The sequence below is a fragment of the Octopus bimaculoides genome, chromosome 9, assembly GCF_001194135.2.
Source record: "Octopus bimaculoides isolate UCB-OBI-ISO-001 chromosome 9, ASM119413v2, whole genome shotgun sequence".
Classification (NCBI taxonomy): Eukaryota; Metazoa; Mollusca; class Cephalopoda; order Octopoda; family Octopodidae; genus Octopus; species Octopus bimaculoides.
In genome coordinates, this window is record NC_068989.1 from 24388522 (window position 1) to 24406334 (window position 17813).

General features: G+C 38.9%; 1 protein-coding gene across 1 annotated transcript in view; it reads right to left on the minus strand.

Annotated features, from left to right (window-relative positions):
* LOC106884216 (propionyl-CoA carboxylase alpha chain, mitochondrial) overlaps positions 1 to 17813 on the minus strand; it is an 80400-nt gene that overhangs the window by 21915 nt on the left and 40672 nt on the right. The window contains exons 11-19 of the mRNA XM_014935468.2: positions 15398 to 15535; positions 10451 to 10524; positions 8214 to 8288; positions 7386 to 7454; positions 5653 to 5728; positions 2847 to 2957; positions 1896 to 1998; positions 867 to 969; positions 679 to 777 (exon numbers count right to left, since the gene is read on the minus strand). Coding sequence (XP_014790954.1) covers positions 679 to 777; positions 867 to 969; positions 1896 to 1998; positions 2847 to 2957; positions 5653 to 5728; positions 7386 to 7454; positions 8214 to 8288; positions 10451 to 10524; positions 15398 to 15535 — 848 coding nt within the window. The remainder of the gene's footprint in view (positions 1 to 678; positions 778 to 866; positions 970 to 1895; positions 1999 to 2846; positions 2958 to 5652; positions 5729 to 7385; positions 7455 to 8213; positions 8289 to 10450; positions 10525 to 15397; positions 15536 to 17813) is intronic.

The window sequence follows — 17813 nt, forward strand, 5'->3', positions numbered from 1 at the left end:
ATATATATATATAAAATATAATTATAATATAATATATATATATATATATATATATATATATATATGATATATAACTATGAAGACTAGATAATCAACATTTAGAAGTTCCCATGGATAGCCAGTCTCAAACTCTTCAGTGATAGCTTGGATTATTATCATCAAAAGGTTTTCTGGATCAGAACTAACCTCAAATTAAACAATATTGATCAGCTATTAATGGATATCACTGATTATGACAAGTAACTCATTGAATTAACAAATGGATTAATTGAAATCAATTACAGCAAAATTACAATACTTCAGTTCCCATCAACCAAATCCACTCACAAGGCTTTGGTTGTCCCAGATCCATGAAAGACCCTTGCCCAAGGGTGACTGAACACAAAACCGTAAGATTAGATTAAGATTAGAAAAATGCAGGAAGAGATTATGAGAGATTATGCTAAGACTGTTAGACAGCTGCCAAATTCAAAAGAGTAGAAACAGAGTCATCATCATTATCATCATTTAACGTCCGTTGTCCATGCTGGCATGGGTTGGATGGTTTAAAACAAAACCTGCATCTATTGAGTAGATGACAGCGCTGACTTGTCACTATTTAGTCAATGACTCCATTTCTCTAAATTCAAGTAATAAGCTTTAGCCATTAAATATTAAATATAACAATTCTTTTTTTACCTGTACAGTGTGTGTCTTGCCATTAATGTTGGCTGTGATTCTAGGCTGTGACAAGGTGAATTCATCAGGAATGGTAGCAGTGTGGTTGTTTACAGTCACCTACAAGAAATAAGGAAACAAAGATGAAAGGGGCCATGAATGGGGACAGAGCAAGAAAGAGACAGATAAGATGTGATGTCATTACTTACTTGATACTGTCTTAAAAGTGGAAAGTGAGTGACATCTGCCTTTATAGAATCTTCTCCTAGTTTTACCACAAGAGTCCATTTGCAAGGGGTTTCATCAACTGAACTACAAAATGAAACAATTGAATTAATTGAGGTAAAAGAAAGGTTAAACATCATAACCATCAGCATCATTGTTTTATGTTTTCCATGTTGGCATGGGTTGATGGAATCACTCAGTCCAAGACAGTTCTTATTAACTGTTGGCTGGATGCCCTCCCTTACACCAACCACTTTACAGAAGGTGCTCTTTATGGTGGAAACACCTCAAGTAAAGAGTACATTTTGCAGAATATTGGCAGCTCCAAACAGTGTTGATTTTTATAAGGTTACAATTAGTTAGTTGGCACTCCGTCGCTTACGACGTCGAGAGTTCCAGTTGATTCGATCAACGGAACAGCCTGCTCGTGAAATTAACGTGCAAGTGGCTGAGCACTCCACAGACACGTGTACCGTTAACGTAGTTCTCGGGGATATTCAGCGTGACACAGTGTGACAAGGCTGACCCTTTGAATTACAGGCACAACAGAAACAGGAGGTAAGAGTGAGAGAAAGTTGTGGTGAAAGAGTACAGCAGGGTTCGTCACCATCCCCTGCCAGAGCCTCATGGAGCTTTAGGTGTTTTCGCGCAATAAACACTCACAATGCCCGGTCTGGGAACCAAACCGCGATCCTATGACCGCGAGTCCGCTGCCCTAACCACTGGGCCATTGCGCCTCCACATAAGGTTACAATAGTACATGTTATATTAAGTTCTTTAATGAATGTTGCGAACTTGTTAAATCGATATTGTTTTTTAACATAAACAGAAGACACACATATACAAGGATGAAACTAATATCAACCCCAGTATCTGACTGGTATTTTATTTCGCCAATCTCTAACTTTGGCAGGATGAAGTTGACCCCTATAGGACATGAATTCAAAAAAATATTTAATCCATCACTATAATGATTTAAAGAATTGGTAGTGACAACAAATATTTTTACTTACACATCTTGATTGGAGATAGCCCAAGATTTTAGCTCAGCTTTAGCATAGAGAACACTGGCTATGGAAGCTAGCTCAGACACTTCATCAGCTGATAGAACTTTGCCTGTAATCAACAGTAATTAAATAGTATTACAGAGTCATAACTGGCACAAAATAGCTTTAACTAGAAGTGAAGTATTTAGTGTAAATCTAAGATCTCTGTCCAGTTTACATCTAAAAATTTCACACATAATACTTTGCTTGACTTGAAGCTATGGCTGAAGATACTAGTCCAACAAACCACAAACTTGATTGAAGCTAACACTAAATAATTACAAAGCAAACTTCTTATCTGCACCCATATCTGCATTGTAGGGACTTCAGTGAAGACCAGTGTATATATCTGGGGACAAATTAGTTTCGTATAGTTCATTTTACACCAGGCTCTACCTACAGAAGTAGTTCACTTCAGCATCATAACCTACAGTAAACTTCACTTCCTCTGGCACCTACTCAGATCAAGATAGACTGAGCTAGTGATGGCTAAGTGTCTTGGCCATGAACACAGTATAGTGAATGATACTACATTGTAGTACCAACTTACAGGACTGGACTGTCTACAGTTAAGTACTTCAATTTTAATCACAAAACTGAACTATATTATGGTACTTACAGTTAGAGTGTCTTAGCCATGGACACAATAAAGAGACAGTTAAATTGCTTGGTCATGGACACAAGACAGAGAAGTGTAACACACTGTGGTACTGACTTAAAGCTAGGTAAATTAGTTCAGGGTCTTGATCATGGACACAGTACAGCTAAAAAACTGGGTTAATGGCAGCTAGATGTCTTGGCCATAGACATTGTATAACACAGTTAACAGGGAGCTATTATTAACCCTCTAGTTGGATATCCAAAAAGGAATTTACAATGTTAGTTTAAAAGAAGAAAAATATTTGAAAAGATCCTTACCCAAGAATCCCTCCGGATATGTCTGCATTAAATAATCAGTTGTCAGGTCACCAGCCACAAATTTGCGTTCAGTCAGAATATCCCTAAGAAGGGGGATATTATGGGCTACACCTGAAATTATGCCAACACAAACTTAGATTTTTTTCAACAACAACAAAGGAAATATTCCACACACAAAAATTCTGTATAAAAAGATAAAAGAAAAACCATCCAGTAAGGGCAGAGCTAAGTAGTTTCTCAAAATGCTAAGAACAGCAGTCACTTCTCCTTCAAATCATACCTAACTGTCTCAACAACCTCTAAGGCTATGTCATCATCATCAACATTTAACATTTGTATTCCATACTAGCATGGGTTGGATGGTTCAACAGGATTCGACTACCCAGAGAGCGGCATTGAGCCCTGTCTGCTTTGGTGAGGCTTCTATGACTGGGTGGCTTCCCTGACAACAACCACTTTACAAAGTGTGGTGTACTTCAATTTACCAAACAACCTGGAAAAGTTTCTTTTGGCAAGTTGGAGAACACCACCCTCTGAATTGAGCAATTGTATCGCAGACCCCTTTGGTTAATTCTATATCAAATAGCTTATGACATTACAACTCTCTTCTTTTTTCCTTTCATTTTCTGCATTTTGCATCCACCTTTCTCTTGTTCTTTTCTCATGATTTCTCATTTCTCTTGTTCTGATTTGTCCTGATATGTAATTTATAATGGCCATGAGCTCAGAGCCAGGAGATTGCTTGCAGATACTATGTGTGTTATAAAAACCTGCCTAGAAAACATCTCCAATGCACGAGATGTTAGGCACAAGTGTTGCTGTGTGGTTTGAGAAGTTTGCTTCCCAATCATATGGCTTTTGGTTCAGTCCTACTGTGTGGCACCTTCAACAAGTGTCTTCAACTATACGCCTGGGTCAACCAAATCCTTGTGCTTGGATTTGATGGAAACTGAAAGAAGCCTCACATATGTGCATGTGTATATATACACATATAGACATATACACACATACATGTATGCATGTATCTGTATGTGTGTATGTGTCTCTTTGTCCTGACAATACATGGTGGTTGTTAATAAGTGTCACTACCACACAACACTGTCATTTGTTTCCATTATTCTAAAAGAAAATGTCTGGCCATAGAAAATCTGTCTCCATAAACTCCATCCAACCCATGCAAGCATGGAAAAATCAAATTTTAATGATGATGGTATATATTTTTTTTTCTTAAGTTAACACTTTCAAAGATAGCTATAGTTACATAACATATAATGTACCATGTATAATGTACTTATTCATATCATGTATTATGTATAATATTTAAATGGGGGTGAAAATGTGTTACTATTTTGGCAGAAGCCAGATGGAAAGAGACAGAAAGGGATGGCGGATAGGAGAGCGAGATTAAAATGCATTGAAAAGTAAATAGATAAATTATGGAGTTATCTCCCTTTAAATGACACCCAAATATATGGACTGCATGAGGATTTATTGTTAGTTAAAATATTGTTAAGCTTGCTGCACACGCCATCCATATTGGCCCTGCATTAATTGAGAGAAATCTTCAGGGAAGCATCCAGTGTTTCTGGTGAGTTGGTCTATATAGGTTGTATTTAGACGACCAGCTCAAGTACGGCCACGCTTTGGCATCCATAGCAGTAAGTCACTTGTCAACACTAGTTTAGCTTGCCAGCAATGTCCCACTAAGCATAAATGCCTTTCCCTTACAGTGTTAGAAACAGGCAGATCTCCATACACCAGTTTTGTGGTGGGATAAGTTCTCAATGATTTATTTAAGATTACTTTTAATATTTGGGTGCAAGTTCCTTCATGCTTGGATTCCAGTCTTTTGGTAAACATCCAGGATGTTGCACAGAAAAAATTCTTAAAATTGTGACAGGTTTGATTTCCAGATACCCAGTTTGCTTAGAGCCAGCTATGCTTTGGCAGTCCGGGGTTTTACATCCTTTTCAGTTTGGACTCTCTGAACTGAGGCACATGAAATAATCAACTTGACTGATAGGGTTTCCACTGATGCTAATGATAGATCCTTGTTTGTGGGCAATGTGTTTGGTTTTACTAGGATTAACAAGCAGCCCAACATCATATGCAGCTAAGCTTAATTGGGTGGAGTTTGATATTGTGAGATCGTTGCCAGTGCCACTGGACTGGCTCCTGTGCAGGTGGCATGTAAAATACACCATTTTGAGCGTTGCCGTTGCCAGTACCGCCTGACTGGCCTTCGTGCCGGTGGCATGTAAAAGCACCCACTACACTCTCGGAGTGGTTGACGTTAGGAAGGGCATCTAGCTGTAAAAACTCTGCCAAATCAGATTGGAGCCTGTTGCAGCCATCTGGTTCACCATTCCTCAGTCAAATCGTCCAACCCATGATAGCATGGAAAGTGGACGTTAAACGATGATGATGATGAGAGCAAAGCTAAATCATCAGCATAATCTACATTAGTTATATTTTGGGCTGAATATTTGATTGTTCTTCTGTTCATAAGTGTGAAACTGAGGCTATTTGCATTGGATTATCTCCTCAGAACATCACTTGATAGAGAGATTGCAGAAAAAATGCTAATATATCCCCTCAGAGTACTTCAGGTCTGATATCAATCTATGTTCAATCTAAGTGCAATGTAAGCTCACCTAATATTTTTGGTATAATATCTTAATGCTGTTACAGGCTGTTAGGCCCCATATGGTAAAACTAGACATTTTCAAGTTAGAATATGAAGATATTGTGAGAAACGTTAAACTGTATAAACCAACCAACAAAGGAAACAAACTGTTAGACGTACCTTTAATTACATAAGCATCTAAAGCCTGAATCATCTGTTCTCGGGCTTCTTCCCGAGAATTACCATAAGTTACAAGCTTGAAAACAAAACATTCACAATTAAATATCTGTCTGACCATGAATAAATATGAGGGAGTTTATGGATACATAAACAAGCCAATGCATTATACATACATGCCATGCATTCATCACACACACAGATATACAAATGCAGGTATTTTCATATATGGGCCATACCATAACCCTCTCAAATCTGGGCCTGGATTCCAGTCAAATTTTACCCGCTAATGTGTCTAATTTTACCCTCCACTTGAGCTCTTGAGAAAAATATAAATAGTTGCATATACAGTTTGTCATCTCAATAGTAGCATAAATGTAAACTCTTTGAAGAATTAATATCATTAATAATTTCCTCAATTACAAAATGTCTAGATTTTGCTCAATTATAAGATGAGGTGTTGGGTTTATCACAGGCTTGTTTCATCACAAAATCGTTTCTTTTTCCAATAAAAAACAAAAGTAAACAACATCTCTGGGGGATACCATTAACAATGAGTTACAGACACACTTGGCTACAAAGCTGCAAAGTGATCAGTTGTCTAATTTTAGTATTTTATCTTTTTCTATGCATGTTGTTCATAACCACTTTAGTGAGATTCCAGCATAGATTACATTTAAGCTATCCCTGCTTTAGCAGGAACACAGCATGACAGGGTTAATGGGAGCAGACGATGTAAACTTTGCTTGGCCAAGAGAACAAGGATCCTGAAGAACTCGCTTGACCCAAGGGCCTTCTTAAACTCTCAGAGGGAAATTTTTAATTGGTGCCTTCACCTGAGGAAATTCATGTTGGGAACATGGAATTCCCTACTTGCTAACAAATGAATGAAAAGTGTGCATTGCTGACCAGTTTTGAACAGATAACACCATCTTGCCCAGAAGCAATATCACTTAGTAGAATTTTGTTTTGGGTTTTTTTTTACAATTTACGTGGCACCAACCCCTGCAAAGAACAAGCTTGTAAGTGTGGAAGACCACAATTTTACTTAGCTTGACACATCTTCTCAAATACAGCAAATCACCACAATTGCCAATCCCTTGTCATTTCTTCAGTGAGGTCCAGTGTCTAAAGATCCTAACATGAAACAAGACAAGGTCTATTATTTAACTACAAATACTTTTTTTTTATCTTCATTAGGTTTTTCTCTAACACACCACCATTACATCAATCATTACAACCCTTCCACTATCACATCACCACACTAATAACCACTGCCACAACAGTCGACACTACCACAAAAACCACTGCAACCCCTAATATATTTTCATTTTTTACACCATGTTTGTTGACTCTGCAAAGAAACGTGATCAAAACATTCCCACTATGGCCATCATCATCTATTTTCAGGCACAGCACATTAACCAGATACTACATTATCCAGTATTACTTTACACAAGACAATACAACAGAGTGAGGAGAGTATTGGCTGCTATTTCATGAAGGTTGTAAAACAATGTAAAAGGCTTTCTTTGTTGGCTCAATTCCTGTAAGCTGTTATTGTTGTTTAGCCGTTGGTCACAGTCTTAATTAGACCTATGACTAAAATCTTGAAGTTGTGACTATTCCATCTTTTCTTTTCTCAGGCAGGGTAATCTAGAAACATTCTAATGTGTCTAACATTACTAGACTATAGATTAAGAGAAAGCTGTGAACGGTAAATAAACTGGCCTCACCTTGCAGATCATAGGATCATAGTAAATACTGATCTCACTACCTTCCATAATGCCACTGTCGCATCGTACCTGAAATATATGTAAGGCAGGAGAAGAAATATAATTTATATCAAATCAGTCTGGTAATCTGAAATTGAAATATGGGAGAGAAATAAATGTAAGTATTGCTGTCTGGTTAAGAAGCTTGTTTCACCATCATGTTTCGGATTCAGTCCTACTATGCAGCACCTTGGACAAGTGTCTTCAATTATAGTCCCATACTGACCAAAGCTTTGCAAATGAATTTAGTAAATGGGAACTGAAAGAAGCCCATAATACATGTATGTGTGTCTATGTGTGTGTTGTGAGGGAGTGTGTGTATGTATGTTTGCATATGTGCATGCATGTGCACAAGCAGTTAGCATGTGTGTATACATATGCACGTGTGCATGTATGTGTGTGCATGCATGCGTGTTTGCGATTGTGTGTGTATATGCATGTTGGTGTCTCCTAGTTTAGAGACATGCAATAGTTGTGCATGTATGTGTGCATGCATGCGTGTTTGCGATTGTGTGTGTATATGCATGTTGGCGTCTCCTAGTTTAGAGACATGCAATAGTTGTGAATGAATGTTACCATCACACAAGTGGTGTTGTTCGTATTTTCCATGAAAATATCTGGCCATAGGGAAACATTATCTTTTTTGGAAACAGGTGAGGGTAGGCAACAGGAAGGGCATCCAACTTCAGAAAATCTACCTCATTGAATTCCGTCTGCTTCATACAAACATGAAAAAGTAAGCATAAAAACAATGGTGATGATGGTTGGAAAGTAATGGATCAAACTTACTTGTGGTATATGAAGAGGTTCAATGTACTTGGAAAGACGACCAATGGAGGGCATACCAAAGTTTTTAAAAGGGTCCTAAAATAGAAACAGAAATGCATTGTTAAAACTCATTGCTTAAAAATAAAACAATCTTCAATATATAGAACAATATTTACTTTGTCCTTCATACTTAATTCAAATGGAATCAGAATTAGCTTTACTTTTCATCCTTCCTGGATTAATGAAATCAGTGCCAGTCAAATACTGAGGTTAATTCCCAAAATTGGTCAAGGGGCTTGCAATTTATATGGAGTAACTTTACATTAAGGAGTGGAACATACAATTACTTGTAATTCAGACTACCTCATGGTTCCAGCAGACAAAATGGAAAAGGTGTTGCCCCAGAAGATGGTAAGAGAAATGTGCTGGAACAGCCAACCTGACTCACAGGGTTTGCACTTGTGAAAATTGATAGCTAAATAAACATAGGTGCAGGAGTGGCTGTGTGGTAAGTAGCTTGCTTACCAACCACATGGTTACGGGTTCTTTTCTCACTGCATGGCACCTTGGGCAAGTGTCTTCTACTATAGCCTTGGGCTGACCAAAGCCTTGTGAGTGGATTTGGTAGACGGAAACTGAAAGAAGCCCGTCGTATATATATATATATATATATATATATGCATGTGTGTGTCTATGTTTGTGTGTGTGTTTGTCCCCCCAACATCGCTTGACAACCGGTGGTGGTGCGTTTACGTCCCCGTAACTTAGCGGTTCGGCAAAAGAGACCGATCGAATAAATACTAGGCTTCCAAAGAATAAGTCCTGGGGTCGATTTGCTCGACTAAAGGCGGTGCTCCAGCATGGCCGCAGTCAAATAACTGAAACAAGTAAAAGAGAGTATGGCTATTTTAATACAATTAAGAGTGAGCTTTGGTTTTAAGTACTTGTAACTGCGGGAGTGATAGTGAAAGTAAATCAATTTGGGGTAAGTACAAAAATAGACTTGGGTATCCTGAATAAGTGAAATAAACATGTAAAAGCATAAAAGTCACTTATTACATGTCATTATTATAGATTTCTTGTCTTATTGCTGAAGTTATAACCATCAGATACATGCAGGTGTGGGCTATGGTAAAGTAGTTTGCTTTCCAACTACATAGTTTCAGGTTCAATATCACTGCATGGCACCTTTTTTTTTTTCTACAACCACAGGCCAACCAAACCCTTATGAATGGATTGGGTAAATTGAAAACTGAAAGAAACCTATGATGTGTGTGTGTGTGTGTGTGTGTGTGAGAGAGAGAGAGACGGGGACAGAGAGAGAGAGAGGGGTGTGTGTCTATGTTTGACTTGATATTGTGTCATAGTTGTAAATGACTGTCAGCCATACAAGCAGTGTCATTCATATACAATATTCTGCATTTACAATATAATACTGCAACACCAGTCATTGAGTATGACACCTCCCTGTACAACTTGGCTGACTATGTGGGTGACAAGGCCTTATCTTACTCTACCAACTATTTTAAGCATTTCAGGAGTGATTCCTAATGTACTAGGTGCTTTCCTGTCTTTATAGCATAAATTGCTTTATCTATCATACTGCTGTCAACTTAGATAACTGGTTTCTCAGTTATGTCCACAATGGGAAGACTTTTTTCTCCTGAGCATTCTCCATATTTAGTTGCATTTCATAGTAGCACAATTTCTGGAAATGCTGCTGGAAGAAAGTTGATGCAAATATTTGCCACAAACTCAATGAGCAACATACCTCAGGCTTTGAAGTTGTCAATTCTCTGGGTTAGTTACCTTCATCCATGCCTTGCAGTCTAACCTACCCTGCCAGGCTAAATGGACAATCAGACACCAAAGCAGAAATTTCTAAGTTCTTGATAACACACACACACACACACACACACACACACACACACACACACACACACACACACACACACAAACACACACACACAAACACACAACACACACACAAACACATACACACACACACACACAAACACATACACACACAAACACATACACACACAAACATACACACACAAACACATACACACACACAAACACACAAACACATACACACACAAACACACAAACATACACACACAAACACATACGCACACACAAATACAAACAAACACAAACACACCAAATAACTGAACAGCTGTTGATTCTTCTGAGCTCATCTGTTGAAATATACACTGAATGTGTGTGTGTGTGTGTGAACAAACATGACAACATACCTCAGCATAAACTCGACATTCGAAGCTCCAGCCATTGATAGGGATATCAGACTGACTGTATGATAATTTATGTCCTAAAAAAAACAAACAAAAAAAAATTGTTCTCAAAGCACAAAAATGAACAAATTAAACACAAATCACACACTTATATTCAAACCTTTTGTAAGCATATTTCTTTCAAAATACATTGTCTTTGTTTCAATTAATTTTGAAAATAATGAACAATTTAGTAAAATGACCACATCAATATTAAGGTAGTGTTTGGAATAGGAATTAAGATGAAATTTTGATTGCAAGTTTGTATAAAACCAGGGGCAGTTTCAGATTGTTTGGTATCAAAAAGGGTTAAATAGTCTTTATACATTAAGCAAGAAGATTTTTTAAAAACTGTTTAGAAATATATACATACCGCACTATCTATAAGGTTAGTTTGTTTCTTTGATTCTATTCGAGGTTGAAAATAGTTCACTCCCACGCCACTCATCCCCTATAAATCATATACTTTATATCTAGCTGAAGGGTTTGTCTAAAAGTGGAACATAACTACTTAAAAATGTGACAGAACCTATCAAAAGAGGGGTGAGTCAACTCCAAAGAGGGACGTGCTCATTGTATGATTAAGAAGTTTGCTTTGTAATCATTGACTCCAGATTCAATTCTGCTTTTGGTACCTTGAGTAAGTGTCCTCAAACTTTGGAACAATAAATGTCTCTTAAATGAAACTGAGGGAGACAGAAACTGCGAAGAAACCCATTGAAAAGATTGTAGCAATTCTTGTTCATAGGCTGTAAAGTATAACATTGTTTGGTTTAACATCATTGTCTGATTTTTGACTGCCTTTACCAGACTTCACTAACATATTTGACTATAGTTTCTAGTCCCAACATAAATCGATGTCTTCAAACACTGCCTCCTATTATAACCCATGAGTTATAGTCCCTTCTCTTTTCTCCCTTCAGTTACAGATGACCACACAACAGGTCATGACCACTACCCTTTTCTCACTCTTTACAAATTCAAAAAAAGAAAAAAATATGGTATCTAATATTTACCAACTCAGACCAACATCTGTTTATTAATTTTAGTCATTCACTGCCTCTTCATTCTTCACATGCCTTTTCTAGTAATACACAATCTCACTATGATAACTTATCTTTTCAAGAAATAAGAATCTCACTCATCATCATCATCGTCGTTTAACGTCTGTTTTCCATGCTGGCATGGGTTGGACGGTTTGACTGAGGTCTGAAAGGCCAGTGGCTGCACCAGGCTCCAGTCTGATCTGGCAATGTTTCTACAGCTGGATGCCTTTTCTAATGCCAACCACTCCAAGAGTCTAGTGGGTGCTTTTTATGTGCCACCAGCACAGGAGCCAGTCAGGCGGGCCTGGCATCGATCACGTTCGGATAGTGCTTTTTGCATGCCACTGGCACAGGGGCCAGTCAGGTGGACCTGGCATTGGCCACGTTTGGGTGGTGCTTTTTACGTGCCACCAGCACAGGAGCCAGCTAGTGGGTACTGGCATCAGCCATGTTCTGATGGTGCTTTTTATGTGCCACCGGCACAGAAGCCAGTCAAGGGGTACTGGCATCGGCCACGTTCGGTTGGTGCTCTTTACGTGCCACCGGCATGGGAGCTAGTCAGGCAGACCTGGCATCGACCACATTTGGATGGTGCTTTTTACGTGCTACTGGCATGGGAGACAGTCAGGGAAAACTGGCCACAGCTACCATATTGGTTTTACTTGACGCAACAGGTCTTCTCAAGCATATCATATCGCCTGACACATCAGGGATACTCTTAACTGCACCAGATATGCATGGCTGCAATCTCACTTACCGAGTCTTCTCAATCACAGCATATCTCCAAAGGTCTCGGTCTCCAGTCATTGCCTCTGAGAAGCCCAATGTTCAAAGGTCATGCTTCACCACCTCATCCCTTGTCTTCCTGGGTCTACCCCTTCCACAGGTTCCTTCCACAGTTAGGGAGTGACACTTCCTCACACAGCTGCCCTCATACATACATAACACATGACCATACCAGCACAGTCATCTCTCTTGCACACCACATTTGATGCTTCTTAGGCCCAACTTTTCTCTCAGAGTGCTTACTCTCTGTTGTGTATGCACACTGACATTACACGTCCAGCGGATCATACTAGATTCATTTCTTTCAAGCCTATGCATGTCCTCAGCAGTCATGGCCCATGTTTCACTGCTATATAGCATGACAGTTTGCACACATGCATCATATAGTTTACCATTCATCCTGAGTGAGAGGCCCTTAGTTACCAGCAGAGGTAGGAGCTCCCTGAACTTTGCCCAGGCTATTCTTATTCTAGATGCTATAGTCTCAGAGCAACCACCCCCACTACAGACTTGGTCACCTAGGTAGGGGAAGCTATTAACCACTTCTAGTTTTTTCCCCAGGCATGTGATGGAATTTGTTCTCTATACATCTTCAGTGTTTATTGCCCCAGTGCATCTGCCACACAAATACAATTTTCTTGGCTAACCTTCCTTTGATATTGCTGCACCTCTTGTGTATCCATAGCTTACACTAGGTACATCGTATGGAGTTTCTACCCATGTTTCCTACAGATCGAGCAAGGCCATCTACCTGAAGGTGTTTGTTTTTTGACAGCATTCCTACTTACTAAGACATTGGTTTTTGCTAGGTTAACCGTAAGGCCCTTCCAGACCTCCCTGCCACACCCTAAACATTGTCTCTTGTTCTGGCAGTGACTCAGCTATTAGAGCAAGGTCACCAGCATAGAGAAGCTCCCAGGGGCAGCCCATCTTCAATTCCTCTGTTATTGCCCGGAGGACTACAATGAATAAGAGGGAGCTGAGGACTGATCCTTGGTGAACCCCTACTTCTACTCGGAATTCTTCACTATACTAGTTACCAACCCTCACCTTACTGTCAGCATCCCTGTACAGGACTTGTACAGCTCTTGCCAACCACTCATCTATCCCCAGTTTCTGCATTGACCACTAGATAAGGGATCAGGGGACCCTGTCAAAGGCTTTCTCCAAGTCAACAAAAGCCAAGTACAGAGGTTTGTCTTTGGCTAGGTATTTCCCCTGAAGTTGCCTTACCAGAAATATAGCATCAGTGGTACACAAAACCAAACTGCATCTCATCTAGGCTAACTCTCTCCCTAATTAGTTGGGCTATGACCCTTTCTGTAACTTTCATCACCTGATCCAATAGTTTGATACCTCTGTAGTTATTTCTATCTAAAGTATCACCTTTACTCTTGTAGCAGTCATTGGGTATGACTGCTTCATGAACTACCTGATTTACAATGCAGGTGGCAAGACCATAACCCACACTGCCCGATATTTTAAGAATCTCAGCGGTGATTCCTTTTGGGCCAGGTGCTTTCCTTGTCTTCATATCTTTAATAGATTTATCTACCATGGTTCTGTCGATTCAGGTAGCTGGTCCCTCAATTGGGTCGACCTTTGGCAGACTCTCCTCCTCCCATTCATTCTCCACATTGAACAGTCTTTCATAATGGTATCTCCAAGCCTCTTTCTTTGCAGAATCATTTAACACAAAGGCACCATCCTCCATGCAAAGACATTTCTCTCCTATGACATCACGGTTTTCTCCCACACACTGTCTTGTAATCCGAAATACTTGGTCCTCATGTTGCTGAACATTGGCAAACTTCTTTTCTGCTCCTCTCTTGGCTATATATACCTGTCTCCTAGCTTCGCTTTCGGCTATCTGATGCATTCTCCTGCTACCTCCACTCTTCCAGGTCTTCCAAGCCTGTTTCTTAAATCTAATGGCCCTGTCTACAATATTGTTCCACCACCATGTTACCCTAGGTCTGGAAGGGACTTAGCACCAGCCACAGATTTGGTCTGTGGCACTCAGCAAGCTGTCTTGCAGGAAATCCCAGCTGCCTTCTATGTCACAGGACTGTAGCTCATCCTCCCTATCATCAAATTTCTTAGTAAGGATATCCTGAAATCTCTGACCATGTGAAGGGTTCTTAAGCTTCCAAGTCCTTCTTTTCCAGATTGGTCAGCTTTTTGGCATCTTTCTGACCTTGTGTTTAAAGTCACTAATAACTAGTCTATGCTGGGGGGTAACTAATCTATAACCAATCAAAGAATCAATGTTCATGTCATTACTGACAGTATCATGTGTCCATGATCAAAACAATTATCAACATTCTAGTCTACTTGAGACATTGGTGCTTAACTGTGTGATATAGTTAACAGTGCTGTGCCCATGACAGCTCTCAATACTACAGTCCACCTAATATGGTGAGCTGGCAGAATTGTTAGCACACCGAGCAAAATGCTTAGTGGTATTTCATTCATCTTTACATTCCGAGTTCAAATTCCACCAAGGTCAATTTTGCTTTTCAGCCTTTCAGAATCAATAAAATAAGTACCAGTTGAGCACTGGGGGTCAATGTAATTGACTTACTTCCTCTCTAGAACTTGCTGGCCTTGTACCAAAATTTGAAATCAATATTACAGGCCACCTAACTGTCAGTAGGTACAATTAGATATAGTTCACCTTACTGTGACTAAAACAAAGACACTTAGCTCTCAATATCAGTTCACCTTACTATGTCTGCAAACAAGATATCTGATCTCTTTGGTGCCTATCTGTGAGTAGATACCAAACAGCTATGCACGTCGCAAAATTGTAAGCAGTGACAGCTATGTAGAATTGGTGAATGTTGACTTGCAGTGCTAAGTTCAATTCTTCGAGTGGGAAAAAGTTGCTTATGATAGAGCACCATCTTACCCAGTTTAGAAATTTGTCTCATTTACTTAACGTTTTTGAAACCAGAGATCAGCAATAGCCCAAAATGGAGTATGCAGGTTCAGGAGAGAATCTAAGATCAAGTATCAAATAATTCTTATTTCTAAAGATATAGAGTAAAGAACATGAAAAGTATACAGTGTTTCTTACCTTTAGCTACCCGGATCATTTGATGGACAATGTCTATACCAGTAATACATTCAGTGATTGGATGCTCCACCTGCAATCTAGTATTCATCTCCAAAAAGTAGAAATTTCTCTGAGAATCAACCAAAAATTCCACTGTGCCTGAAACCATATTAAAAAAACAATACTACAGCACCAATGAAGAAACTCTACATGATTACTTTATCTCATAAAAATAGTAGCCAAATATCCCTCAAATCACACACACTATTTAAAAAAAATAAAGACATTGAATGTTGTGCTCAAAAATACATTCATCTTCATCATCATCTTTTAACATCCATCTTCCATGCTGGCATAGACTAGACAGCTTGACAAGATCCAACAGGTCAGAGGACTGCATTGTATCCTGCTGTCTGCTTTTGCATCATTTCTACAGCTTGATGCCCTTCCTAAAATCAGCCACTTTTACAGAGTATACTAGATGCATTTTTTGTGGCACTAGCATTAATGCCTACAAGGAGAAAGACAAGATGGTCAAGGTTGGAATGTCTCTGAACACAGGTCTGCTCAATAAGGGCTAACTTGGGACTTTGCTGTAAATAAATAGTATTATGTTTATAACACTTTATCACAGCAAATATATGACTCTAAAAAATGGTTCATACTGAAGTAATTGTATTCTAACTGAAGTGGGAATAGAACGTATTGTCAACCAGGCAAAAGGAATCAAGTAGGGAGTCTCTCCAGGGGTTCTCAACCATTTTTTTTTATCAATAGAACCCTTTGATTATTATTTTATTCTGGTGGACCCCCCAGAGCCATTTGATGTTTAAAAACTAGTCTTACAGGAACTTCTTTCCAAATTCCTATTTTGTTTTTCATACATTGCATAGTTTGAACTATGTAAAATGTTAGAGAAAGAAACTTAGTTGTTTCTTGCAATACATACTAATACAAACATCTAAAGCAAAATTTTTTCAGGGGTCCTTAAAATACTGTTGTGGATCTCCAATTTACTATTCTGTTACATGAATCCCACCAAAATCTTTATGGACCCCAGCTGAGAACCACTGCTCTATACAGTCAGTTGACCCACTAGAAATACCAGCTAAATCTTCTTCAGATCACACTACACTGTCATAAAAAAAAATGGACATATCTGATCATATAATCTTAGGCATTCAATATCTAGATCAAAGATGGAGTGGTCTCAGAACAGCTTTAACAAAGAGGTCTGTTCAATTACAAATGTACTGGGGCTAAACAACAATGGAAACAAACAGAATTACTTATTCTGTCAATGAATGGTAGAATACCTGAGAGGTTGATGATCTGATAAGGTGCTAGAATCATCATTATTTTCATCATCACTATCATTTTATATCCAGTTTTCCATGCTTGAATGAGTCAAATGGAATTCAACTCGTGGTGAATTGAGTTGATGATGGCGGTGGTGGTGGTGAAGATGATACATAACCAAATGGCTACACATTTCTAAAAGAAGGAGAGGTGAGTGAATGGACCGAAGTATATGACTGGTATTATTTTATCTATGGCAAAAAAAAAATTTTAAAGAGACAAAATTTATGTTATCTCTGGTTCTGTGCTGAGTCAATGACCAGTATTCACTGGCTCTGTCCAACAGCTAGAAATAAATATATTATCTAAGCAACAACAACACAACATAATTATCTAAGTTTCATTAGAATGCAGTGCTATGGCTATGTTGTGCAACAGGCCCGAGCCCAGACTTGCGCACATTGTTGCTCTGTTTCAACCTAAATCTCACAACTGTACTCATGGAGGAGGGGAGATAAATAGCCACAGTTTTACACAACAGCAGGTATTTTGAAAATACCACATGGTGTGAAAACTGTTCTGCATAGTTATGGGCTGTCCATTCAGTCACCCTGCCAGGGATATGGTGAAGTCATGGGACTGCAGCATGGTAGATTGTGAAGAGACAGAAGAAGGGCTCAACTGAGAGCTTTTTACATTGATGCTAAGCAGAGGAATCCCAGAAGATCAGGGGTCAGGATCATCAAGCTCTATAAAGGGAGTAATTGCAATGCATTCATATTGGAGGCATCCATGGTTATGTAATCAGATAATGAAAGATCCACTACTCAAGCTCTCAATTCAAATTGATAATAATAGAATTGGATGGCAACAGAGTCACGTAAAAGCAGTAAAAAAGAAACCTACTCAATAGTTGGATATATTTATAATTAAAGAGAGAGAGATGGACAGAGACAGAAAGAAAGAACTAGACAACCATAGAAAAACAGTAGGAGAGATAAATAGAAAGACAGTCATACTGAGGGATAGACAAAAATACTGATAGAGATATTAATGAACAATCAGAGTGGGGGTGGAGAGAGAGAGGTAGAGAGTGAGAGAGAGTGAGAGAGAGAGAGGTGGAGAGAGAGAGAGAGAG